At 39.8% G+C, this 12,638-nt stretch overlaps 2 protein-coding genes across 2 annotated transcripts; both read left to right on the top strand.

Moving 5' to 3' along the window:
• Positions 1-1,765: 1,765 nt before the first annotated feature.
• LOC116324292 (proteolipid protein 2) lies at positions 1,766-3,370 on the top strand. The gene is made up of 4 exons (XM_031744873.2): positions 1,766-1,928; positions 2,402-2,557; positions 2,668-2,763; positions 3,038-3,370. The coding sequence occupies exons 1-4, from the start codon at positions 1,848-1,850 to the stop codon at positions 3,137-3,139; spliced, it is 435 nt and encodes a 144-aa protein (XP_031600733.1). The 5' UTR covers positions 1,766-1,847; the 3' UTR covers positions 3,140-3,370.
• A 106-nt stretch (positions 3,371-3,476) lies between these two features.
• cmtm3 (CKLF-like MARVEL transmembrane domain containing 3) lies at positions 3,477-12,282 on the top strand. The gene is made up of 5 exons (XM_031744863.2): positions 3,477-3,766; positions 7,560-7,715; positions 7,845-7,940; positions 8,024-8,141; positions 9,754-12,282. Exons 1-5 carry the CDS (start codon positions 3,650-3,652, stop codon positions 9,780-9,782), a joined length of 516 nt encoding a protein of 171 aa, XP_031600723.1. The 5' UTR covers positions 3,477-3,649; the 3' UTR covers positions 9,783-12,282.
• Positions 12,283-12,638: the final 356 nt, after the last annotated feature.

The following is a 12,638-nucleotide window of genomic DNA, read 5'->3' as shown; positions in this document are numbered from 1 at the left end:
CTTTTTTCATTGTGTGAGGTCTTTATCATTCAAAATAAAGCTGTAACACCTATAAACATATAGTTAAAAGGGCAACAATTGCACCTTCCTTCACATTTTTAAATGCTTTTCAGTTAGGCCGGATTAGGGTCGATGCCGGGGTGATTCTGGCCCCCGGGCCTTGTGTTTGACACCTTTGCTGTAGATGGTGGGTCATAATATGCTCAAACACAGAAATCCAAACTGAACACAGCGTCATCTTGCTGGGTAACCTTTTTGTTCAGGTATAATACACACCGTGCCCTGATGGACTGGTCTCCCTAATCAGTCCAACCACATACATGCAGTGGGATCCACCAGAGCAAACCCAGTGCACTTCACAACATGCAGAATCCAAAGGTAGTGTCACAGCGCGGGGGGGTCCAGAGTCCAGGCCCCAGTAGGGCAGAACTGTTTTGGTGGCACAAGAGGAAAGGGCTCCATACACTATGTGCTCATAAAGGATTTGTTCCTGTGGCCAAAAATATCTGATGCTAATTTCAAGAGTCAAGATTAGCTGTATTTCTCACATACATAATTATACAAGTAAAATCTGCAGTGAAATGCTTATGCACCAATTCTAAGTAGCTTGGAAAGAAAAGTGTTTGGACTTCTTTAAGTTTCCTTGAAGACGTTTCACCTCTCATCCGAGAAGCTTCTTCAGTTCTAAGAGGAACTGGCGGAGAGTCCCAGATTTTAAGCCCTATGGGAGTGTCCCCCAAGAGGGTCATGGACCCCCTATTGATCCTCTACCTAATCACACGAGCCAAGGTGTGGGTCACAGTCAGCCAAGGTTTCGGGTGAACCCATTGTGAAGCCTAGCTCCACCCTATCATGTGATTTCCTGAGGTCAAATGGCCCAGGATGTGAGTGGGCGTTAAGGCATCTGGGAAGGGATCTCAAAACTGGATTATAGATGACAGACAGTTGGTGTTGTAAGCCACCGCCTCTGTTCAAAGATGGTCGCTCACAGTGGACATAGATGGCTTCTTTCACTCCTCTTTCAAACCATCTGTCTTCTCTGTCCAAAATGTCAGCATTAGCATCCTCGGAAGAGTGACCTTTGTCCTTTAGATGCAGATGGACAGCCGAGTCTTGTCCCGTCAAGGTGGCTCTTCTATGTTGTCCCATGTGTTTATGAAGTGTCTGTACAGCCACTTCATAAACACATGGCAGCTTGGGCACAGCTTGGGGTCACTCCCATAAGACTTAAAAACCAGGATTCTCCACCAGTTGCTCTTAGAACTGAAGAAGCTTCTCAGATGAGAGGTGAAACGTCTTTAGACTAGGATGACCTGGATGATTGAGAACCTTCACAGACGCTTATGCACCAATCTGACTGAGAATAAATGAGAGGAAGACACAGCTTTTTAAAATGTAGCCACAATTAGCCAACTGGTAGTACAACCATAGTCCAAGTGTGAGAATCAGAGTAGTCAAGCTGTAGGCTTATTAGGTCGAGGTTTGACTCTGCATTTAACTGCTGAAACAGAAATCTTCAGTTATTCCTGTTGATGTTCAACATTTACTGAAGTTGATGAAGATGTTAATTACGATCTTATCCATCCTAAAAGCAAATATGATGTTTTACCCACAGTGTCTGTCCTCAGCGGTGGTTAATCTCTGGCTCTAGGTAAGGTTTCTGTTGCAGCCATAGCTCATCTTCACTAGTGTTTTTTTCCCCTGAGCAGTGATAAGTAGCAGTAGATGTGAAAATACTGTGTCTATTCCTGTGACAAGTCATTTTCTATTTCTGTCAAAGGAAATTGCATGTTTCAGGAAACAGACTGAGTGAGTTCTCTGTTGAAATCAGATCATCATACTGTAGAATGACAACAAAACAGACAGCCATGGACGTGGACACTGCTTTTCTCAAATCCAGGAGGGGGATTGTGAAGGTGACAGAGATGGTGAGATATCTGCTTATATCCTAACTTTGGACATTTGGCGTAATGTGGTTTAAAACAGCTGATACATGCCGTCTCTCCGCCTTGTGCCTGTTAAAAAAGGGGAACAGAAACAAAACATGGCGCAATAGCTTCACAAATTTGCTATATGCTTTAGTTTGCAAATGTTAGTATAAGCAGTATGTGATTTAAAGGCTGTTGCTGAAGTGGATCATGATGTGTTTAATCTTTTTAAATGTCATGGGGAAAGCTTCTCAAAATGTCAGTTCCTGTTTTTCTCTCTAAACTGAAAGGTGCAACACGTTGCAAAAAAACCCTGCAAAGCAACCAGTGGATGAGAAGGAAGGAGACGTCACAGTACACGATGCAGTTTTAAAATATGCTGTTATCAAACATCACAATGGTTTTTTTCTTGGCTCTGTTATCTCAGTGACAGTTTCTCTTTGCAATCTCCCCCCCCCTCCCCTCTCCTTTAGGTGACTCTGTTTGTGGCTTTTGTGTGTTTCGCTGTAGCCTCGACACCCAAGTACATCGCAGCCACAGTGTTAGAGTTTTTCATCACCTCGCTTCTGCTGGTGCTCTACCTGCTCAAACTCAACAAGAGGCTGACGTTCTTCTTTTGGCCTCTAGTTGTAAGTGATGTGTTATAACTGTGGACATAGTGAGAGAGAGTGAAAAAAAAGTGTGACTGCCTGTTGCATGTTCAAGCTCTTGTTCTTTTCTTTTTGTTCTCCTTCTTCAGGATGTATTCAATTCAGTCTTTGCAACCGTTTACTTCATCACCTTGAGCTTGATGGCTATGACTTCCTACATTAATACAGGCATGCTGATCGGAGGGGTGAGAAGTATTTAAGTGTATACACAGTATGCTCAGTAACATTAAACCTTCATGCATTGGCATAGATTCACTTCTGGAGCACTACCATCAGTTTAAACAAGCCTTTACCCCTGAATGACTTGTTTTCTTGTTTCTCAAAAGGAGGCAAATCCTTAAAGTTTGACTGTGTAAAAACGTAAAAATACTCCCAATATGAGTAGCCTACATACACACGCGCGAACACACACATATGGAATGCAATGGATGCATGCTGAGATTCACCCTCTTTTTGCAGATCGCGTGTTTCCTCTTAGCTGTGCTGCTGTGCGTTGAGAGCTACATTCTCTTCAGTATCATCACATTCAACAGGCCGAGGACTGAAACGCAGAATACATAAAACAGACGAACTGCAGCAAACTAATGACAACGTGTGCGCATGAATGACCCCAACCCGCTAATTGCTTTTGTATTCTGTGGGTAGTTTAAAGGTTTAGCTGTAGAAGTGTTTGTTAGTTTATCCACAGGCATATTTGATTCTGTAACTAAGCATGGTGTGGCTGTTTAAGATGTCTAAATTGTAAAGGAGAGAGAGAAAAAACAAATATCAATAAAGATTTTTTCTTTGTGACATCATGAGTTGTATATTTCCGCCGTTGTGTGCAGCTGGGGGCATCGCATTTCACATCTGGAGAAAGCAGATGTTGCGCTTCTTTTTTCTGGCGCTCGCGCTGCCTTTCCGCGCTTGTCATTGTTTCCGCTTCCACCTCAGAGAAGCCTCACGCCTCCTCATATCTCATTTGAGTGTTTGTGTGTGTGTGTGTGTGTGTGTTTATTTTGCACTAAAATCTCTGCAGTACTTGTAGTTTGAGCAGCCAGGAGCTCGAGGAGAGTTTTTCTTTTCATAACAATGGGAGACATCGAGGCTCCCAGCTCGAACCGGCCGCCCCAGGCTGTCCTGAAGTCTATTCTTCCCAGCAAAGAGTTCGTCACATCCAGGAAAGGAATGCTGCTTATTGCTGAAGTGGTAAGAAATGACCCGATGAGCCAGGCCAGCAAATTTGAGCGCCAGTGGACCGTTATTTCACCAAAGGCGCAGAGTTGTGGGTAGTTTCTGGCGGTTGTTGCAGACACTGCGCTGTGTTGCTTTCAGTGCACATTTAGAAATAACTTTAACAGAGTGGTTAACTGTCATTTTGGGTTCACTCGGTTTCCGTTAGGTCTCCTTTAGAAACGGGAAGAACAGTAAGTTTAAAGCAGGCGTGAGACAAGCTTAGGAAACTCTGACTGACTTTATACTGGATCATACTGGTTTGGATGGACACGCGGTGAAAAGCCTGAGGTAACCACTGTTGTCCACGCTGTCAGTGATCCAAGTAAACCACGGTCTAATTCCAGGCTCTCTTTTGTGCACAATTCATTTCAAGTTCAAATATCCACGTGTATCGAGAAGAACTTAGGTTTTTATTGTCGATTTCAACAAACCAAGTACTGAAAAGCTGTCTGCGCCATGGTGTTAGTGTGAGATTACCAGCATCGCGAGTTATTTGTGGGAAGGGTCTTCTCGCTGCGAACCCTCAAACTGTGTCATGTGACATTCGGCTCATGCTGGGCTGTGAGTGAGCAGTTATCTTCCCCGCAGTCACATCCTTTACTGTATGTCGCCTGGAGCACAGCTCTACACTCCCACATAAAGCGCAGTCTCTTTACTGCTGCTTCACAGCGTGGAATGGCCTATAACCCACGTTAAACAAGACACAGATAGTGGTGTGCAAAAGTCTTTAGCCAACCCTTAATATCTTTATATTTTCTATATTCTGGAAGGAGCCAGAATTTGTTGTGACCAGTAGTTCCAGGCTTTTTGAAGGTCTTTCAAAGTTTTTATTTGGACAACCCCAGTAGTTGAACATTTTCAGATCATTTATTTTACTTAAGCCACATAATACTCAGCTATGAACCATTCAAGCTCAAATAAGGCTAACTGAAAGGCTTAACTCAGCCAAGAACCAGTTGTATCTTTAACCTCTTTGTTATTAACAGCCTGTCACAAAAACACATCATTTGTTTCGATTTCTGTGGTCGAATCTTTAATAATGCCAGCGATAAGACAGCCTGATAGAGATAAAATTTAATTTTTTGCACAAACAAGGTGATTCTCACAGAACTATTGGCTGAAAGCTTGGCATATCTCGGCATGATGTTCAGTGTGTCCTTAAAAAAAAATCTCAGAAAACTGGACAAGTGGTGGACAAATGAAAAGAGTGAGGTATGGCAAACCATGCAAGAGGTGGAGTGAAAATCAGTGGCAACAGGTCTGATGTAGTGTTAATACCAAGTTTGACATTTTTGGTTGTATATATGGAGGAGGTGAGGAGAGAGGTACAACAGTGAGTGTCTGTAAAACAAGGTGGAGGCTCCGTCATGGTTTGGGGCTGAACTTCAGCCAGTGATGTTGGAGATCCTGACCAAATTGGTGGAATTATGAACAGAGAAAAGTACCATCAGATTTTGATCCACCATCTGCAAAGCATGTGATTGGCAACACCTTCATTTTTCAGCATGACAATCACCCCAAAACACACTGCCAGTGCAGTATAATCATACCTGAATAGATAAACAGACAATGGGACACTATCAGTCATGGATTGGCCTCGCAGAGCCTGGAATTCGACATTATTGAAGCCGTGTGGGATCATCTTGACAGAGAACAGAAAAAAAGCCAGCCAACATCCAAAGACTTAAAGAAATGACAAGATAGCTTGCCTAAGAGAGTTCAGCCTGTTCTTAGAGTAAAGGTGGTCATATCAAATATTAACCTTCAGGCTTGTTAGAATTGCTTTTTGCCTTACATACTGTATTTCCATCTAAATCACATTTTCCTAGCAAAATATAAAGAAATCAAGGAGAACACAAGACTTTTGTCAACAGTAGAAGTCAGAAGTGTGTCCTACTTGGACTGTAGGTGATTTGTGATATACTATGCAGCACTTCTGTTCAGTGAGTCCATCTAACATTTCTAAACTTTTATAAGCGTGTCAGTGCATCTCTCTGTATGTGAATGGTATGCTGTGCAGGATTTTCAAGATTTTGAAATCTGTTTCTTATACTTTCCAACTCTTTGGTTATTTGATTTTTGAAGCATCTGTTTAAACAGTTAAAAATGATTTCCCATTCACCTCAGCACCACAAACAATAATCCACCGGTATAAAAATGAGGGACAAGTCTGAATGAGGGGTGGCCTTTTCAAATGTTACGTTTTTATCTCAGTGTTAAAGGTATGATACAAGGTATGAAGCTAAATTAATTTGCTTTAAGTTGCTGTGTAAGCTAAACTTCCCTGAGGTGGTTGGGAAACCTTAAATGAACTCGCACATCTGTGTGCGATTGTCTTTCAGATTAAAAAGATTTCAAATAATACTACACAAGTCCGCAGTCACTGAACTCAAATGTTACACATGAGGCTTCTAAAGAAAATAGATCATACCATAATACCACTGTTGCCCTTGTTGGACGTGTTAGGCAGGCTCATATATGCACCTGCTGAGCATGCAATACCGTACATAGTGTGTCAGACCACTGTGTCTGTCTGTGTAACCACAGGGTCTACATTTAATGTGCAGTAAAAGACAGGACTGTAGTGTTTGAAATGTTTCCAAAATGCAAACAAGCTGTTAATAAGAGACACATGTTGAGACAAAGCATGCCACCTTAAAGAGAGGTGATAGGCTAAACTAAAAATCTAAAGATTGTGAGGCTTCTCAGCTCGGTACGTATTGCGTAATGGATGTTTTTGAGAGGTTACAAGCCCAGATTCACACTCACAGAAAATAAATAGTCTGCCATAAATATCTCATGGCATATTTCAATCCCTATAATTTTTCTTCTTGGATTAATCCACCACTAAAACTACAGAGTGTTGTCAGTGTTTAGAATGAGATTTAACTGTAAACTTTCTTTTTAATTAGTTTTACATAATTATAATCTAAACAATTTTTTTTTTTTTTTTTTACTGACACGATGTGTGATTTTTACTGTTTCATGCCAAATTCAGCTTTCCAGTTCAATGCTGTTTAGACAGACAGATCCTGGCATCTCACAATGTGTTCTTCACACACAAACATGCATGAGAGTCCAGCCACACTGTAACAGAATATATTCTAAACGTTACTGTTAAGTGTTGCCTTACAGGAAAGTTTTATGTTGCTCGGTAGCAGCATTTTTATAGAACGGCAGCTGCAGGAGTTTGGGTTCAGTCAGACAGAGTTCCTACCCTCAGGCTAGTGTGGGATAACTGACTGAGACAAAGACAAGATGGCCGTGGCTGTTTGAGATTACAGCGTCTGGGCTCGCCTTCATTTGTGCTGATGTGGTGTGTCCAGCTCTTCCAGTGGGGAGCTTCAAAGACAAGGCGGGCTCGGCCGTCTCGTCTTTGTCATTAATAAAAGCAATAAAACATTTTCCTTTATTTTAGCTGCGTTTCTTTTGTGGATGTTTGCACAAGCATACATGCGTGAGGCATACAGAGAAACGTGATTGAGTAGAAGCCTGTGTGAATAGCTTCTAACAGCTGTATCTCCTTACAGGAAGTGGGCCTGAAGCTGTAATTCATGCAGACTAACAGCTTCGGGGCACTGTAGCACTATCTTGAAAGGCGAAGATTTGAGAAAACTGAATTGAATACGGTTCATTATTTAGATCTGACTTGCAGAATCCTACTTGGAAATAACTCCACACCATCTGATGTCTTAAACTTTTTATTTCAAATGCCAAAGAGTTGTCTTATTTTCTATTTCTCTTTGTTTTGTCTTGCTCTTCTTAGGGTCTGTCCTTTATATCATTCGTGTGCTTCGCTGGATCCTCGGCAGCAGCATTTGTGACCGTCCCCCTGCTGGCGTTCCTGGCTTCTCTCTTCTTGCTGTTTGGTTACTCCACCAAATTCAACGAGAGGTTTAAAGGTTTCTGCTGGCCTCTAACGGTGAGAGCAGCTGTTTCAGATAGAACCTTGAAACTTTGTCCCGCATGATCTTGCGGCGCTAAATGAAGAAATTAGTCGTGTAGTGTTTGATTGTGCCTCTGAATCACCTCTGGTGTTTTTCTCTCAAAGGATTTCATTAGATGCGTGACTGCCTCCATTGTCTTTTTCATCATCTCAATAATGGCAGTGTCCAGATACTCAGACGGTTCCTCAAAGGCTGCTGGGGTAACGCTGTCATCATCATCGGCATAGTCAATAACTGAATACATTTGTCATTGTATTCACATTGTATTTGCCTCTTTTTGCAGATATTTGGGTTCATCGCCACCATTGTTTTTGCCGTAGATTTTTATTTCATTTTTAATGAGCTGGCCAGTTTCTTGAAACAAGGAGGGGAGTCCAACGAGGAACCGTCAAGACAGCAAGGTAACAAAGTCACCCCATGTACATATAAGTACATGTATAATGTAGTTACATAATACGAGAGAAATAGGTAAAAATATAATTAGTTTTTATTTAGGCTCTGAGTACAGGTCTGTCACTGGCCGCTTTATTAGTTACACCTTGCTAGTTGTGGTTTGGACCCTCTTGTTTCTTCTTTGTGGCAAATGCTGGAAGCAGCCATCAGAAGATGGACACTCTGTGGTTACAAAGGAATGGAAATGATCAGCAATAATACTTAATATTATTTGTAATTCTAAGCAGAGTTATTATAGTTTTCCATTTTCTAGTTTGTCTTTATTTCATTTCATTTTGACTTTTTGCTTTTAATTCAGTCTCAATTCAGTTATTTTCCAGAGTTGAATTTCTTGTTTCAGTTTAGTTTTTAATGTTATAAAATAATGAAAATACTTAACGGTTTGAAAGCAGTGGACTCACAATCTTGTAGACAACCTGAATCTCAGTGAGCATATCCTTCAGTGCCTCATCAGTCAAGTCGTTATAAAGTTTTTAACAAAACTAAACTAAGCTCAAACTAAAACTAAGCACAATACCTCTCTGTTTTATTTTAGTTTTAGTTTTGTCACATCTAGTTTTAGTTTTTAGTTTAGTTTTAGTAAACTATAATGAACTTGCTACTAAGTGTGCCAAGAAAAGATCTCCCACACCAGTACAGCTCCAGCACCAGCCTAAATCGTTGATTCAAGGCAGGATGAGTCCATGCTTCCATGTTGTGTAGAGACTTATCAGACCAGCCAGCATTTTTCTAATCTTATATTGTACAATTTTGGTGATCCACTATCAACTGTAGCATCAGTTTCCAGTTCTTAGCTGACAGGAGTGATACCCAGTGTGGTCACCTGACCTTTGGCATCAACAAGGCATTTTCACCCAAAGGATATTTTCTCTTTTTTGAACCAATTTCTGTAAAACCTAGGGATGATCTAAATAAATACCAACAACCATAGCACATTCAGAGTCACTTAAATCAACTTCAACCTCAGTGTGAAGGTCAGCAGGTCACCTTGACAGTGGGTTGCCCCCATGTGATTGAACAGGTGTACCTAATAAAGTGTCCAGTGAGAGTATGTGCCTTGAATTGAATTGAATTGAATGACACACCGGGACCTGTAAACTGTTCAGGTAAACATGTTTTTAATTGCATGATTAAAAATGTCATTTTTCGTGCTTTGAGTGCCATAACTGAAGTATATTTTTTGCACACTGAGGTGGCGGCACATATTCAGTGATGGATCATTTATAAACGTCACTTTGATGTCTGATCCCACTGTGCAAAGCATTTTGTGCTAAGCATGAACCAACCCTTTCAACAAAAAAGTTTCATTTCATTCCTCAAAGCTCGCACTCTGCTAGTGAAAACAGAACTGGCACCGTTTTTTTTTCTTTGCAATTACATGAGTCAACCCTTAGACAATTCTCTATGTTCAAAAGATAAAAAATGTCTTTCTTCAAGTGCACCATGTTTTGTGCGCTTGTTATTTTCTTACTTATTGATGTAGCTTGTCCACAGAAAGTGCACCCAGAGAAGTGACACTCCGTCTGACGCAGGGTTTTCTTCTCTTTTTTTGTTTGGTAGATGAATTTTCAGACTCTGACTCAGACTGAAACTGTGGGGATCTTTGGCAGAAGATGTGTGATCATGCAGTCTTAACCTTTGTAGTAAAAATCAACACTGCCGAGCGGATATTTGCAAACACCTGCCTGGTTTTTGTGCAACAGAGTTACAGAAGGACACTGTGTATCAAGGTCAGACTCATTGTTGGTCAGTTTCAAGTCACCAAACACGAACAAAGAAGGTTATAGTGCAATTCACACATTAGAAAAAATACTTTTTAAACTGACGCATCAAACACGCTAGCCTTCTGTTTTATTGGTTGTTGCACAAAGTTTATAAAACACATTCTTATCTTTTTTTATGTTCAAATTTACTTACAGTGTCTTCGATCATTTGCAAAAAATGTAAGAGCTACTATCACTCCAACACTTTCCTGAAGCTGTGAAACTGTTTCTGCTCATGTTATGGAGAAGCAGTTAACATCAAAATGTGCGTGCATTATGTCTAAATCAGGGGAAAATATTCTAGCCCTGTTTACATGTATGCACACAAGAACACTGCAAAAGTCCTTATTGAATAAATGTTTACCAGTGTAATAATAATGTAATAATGCTGTAACAGGAATTCAGACCAGGAGGCCTGCTTAATTATCGTTTTATTAAATTGACAGCATTATGTTTATAACCCTGTTTCCTAAAAAGTTTGCACACTGTGTAAAATGCAAAGATATGCAAATCATATAAACCCTATATTTAATTTTAAGCATCAGACGCTGCCTTTCAGAATTCTTCTTATTTACTCGAAAGCAGTAGGCTCATTTAGAGTTTGATTACAGCAAAGCTTTTCCAAAAAAACTGTAAACTGTAACTGTATTTTTGTTTTCTAGTGCTCCAAATGTTTTTAATAGATGTCAGGTCTGGTTTACAAGCGGGCCAGTTCACCACCCAGAATCTTTTAATATGGAGCCATGCTGTTACAGTATGTACAGAATGTGTTTTGGCCTAGTCTCGCTTAGTAATGCACGGCATAACCTGACACAGCACAGCTGGATGGAAGCATGTGTCACTTCAAAACCTGATTTATCATTCAGCATAAATGATGCCTTCACAGATGTGCAACTATACCACTAAGGGAGCCCACAGGCCTGCCCCAGGCTCCCTTTTGACTTTATTTTTCCAATTGACTTGAGTCTATATTAAATAAACTATGCTCATAGAATTTAGAAACATTTTTTGCCGCTTGTTTGAATGTTTTTTTCTTACTTTGCGTGGTAAATTTGTGGTTATTATAATAACCACAAATTTACCACGCATGGGCTTTGGGTAGACACTATAGTGTCTACCCAAAGCCCATGCATTGATTTCCATTATAGAACTAAGGATCACAAACATTCGGTACTGGTTTCCAGCCTTGTCCAGATTTCTCTGGATCAGGTGATCCCTTTCCTAACTTTACTTCTGAAAGACTCTGTTTCTCTGCGATGCTCTTTTCATATATCGTGTTTCTAATTAACCTAATGTGTTGAGCACCAAATTTTTTTTCTGGATTGCACAAATTTACAAAATGTTCCCATCTGTTATTGCCCCTGTAATGACAGCTTTGTAACATTTTACTGGGATAAAACTCAAAATTAGCTCACATAAAAAACAAAAGTTGCTTTTACCCATCTAAATTAAATAAAGCTAATTTTGGCTTGTGCCTTATTTAAGAGTGGTCGCCAGAGCACGTAGCAACACAAGTGTGATTTGGTAGGTCTGTTTTTGTTTTTGTTTTGTTTTCTTGTTGCAACCCCAAAGGGTTTGTGTCTCCTCCTTTTCAGGGTTTAAATGACCTACAATCAATTTCGTTCTATTTTTATTCACATTTTTCACAGTGTTTAGACATTTTAGGAAACAAAGTTATAAAAAATTTTGTAGCCTATACTATATTACAAGAAGAGAATGGTTGGCTGGTTACAACCTCTGTCCAGCTGTGGTAGATTTACAAAAGCCTATTTTACAATCTGAGGATAACCTTTGTTTATCTTATGTTTATTTTCTCATATGAGTTTCTGTGATGTGCTTGAAGACATTAGAAATCATGCTACTTTGACACACTTACTAAGGTAACACACTTTGTCAACTTCCTGCTCTATTTTTGTTTGTGTGCTATTTCTTCATATGTGCATATGTGTGCGTGTGTGTGCAGTTCATTAAAACCATTTCATGCAGTATTACTTTGAGAAATTCTACATATCTGCTATATAAATCGTTGCATGTTTTTTTTTGTACCGGTATGTGTGATGTATGATTTCTCTCCATTCACTGCCACTACTGACAAATTAGATGCACTAGAATGCCACAGTGACTGTTAATGAAATCTATATGCAGACTACACGAGTGCTACAACAGCACTGAATTTAAAACAACAGACTGGGAATTGGCCACCATGGCATTTCCCACATTTTTCAGTTAACTGGTGCATCGAGTACGGTAAAAATTTTATGGATTTGTTACAGCTGTAGCTTCATGTTTTAAAGTTGAGTGGAAATAAATGAACAAAATGAGAAAAATACCTTGGAGGTCTATGCAAAATAAGAGCTAAGATTTCCATGAACCCACCTGCAGTGATGTTATAGATCGTTTATCCCCTTTGAAAAACAAGAATGTCAAACGCATTTTATATTGCAAGTCCACTTTGATCTTATGTGGGTTGGACTGGTGAAATTCCAATTTCTCTGTGTAAAAAGTTTAACTGTGCATTTACTCATTGAAATATCTGAATATAACACAAACATAAGCAATTTCAACATTATGTCTCAGTTTTTCAGCTGTTGTAGTAAATAAAAGAAATCTTTCAGCATGACTCTTCAAGCTTAGATTGTAAGAAATAATGTGTAAAACTACAGAAATCTGTAATTGAATTAC

Source organism: Oreochromis aureus, linkage group 1, assembly GCF_013358895.1.
Source record: "Oreochromis aureus strain Israel breed Guangdong linkage group 1, ZZ_aureus, whole genome shotgun sequence".
Classification (NCBI taxonomy): domain Eukaryota; kingdom Metazoa; phylum Chordata; class Actinopteri; order Cichliformes; family Cichlidae; genus Oreochromis; species Oreochromis aureus.
The sequence above is the reverse complement of the archived record's forward strand: the minus strand, read 5'-3'. Positions and strand labels throughout refer to the sequence as shown.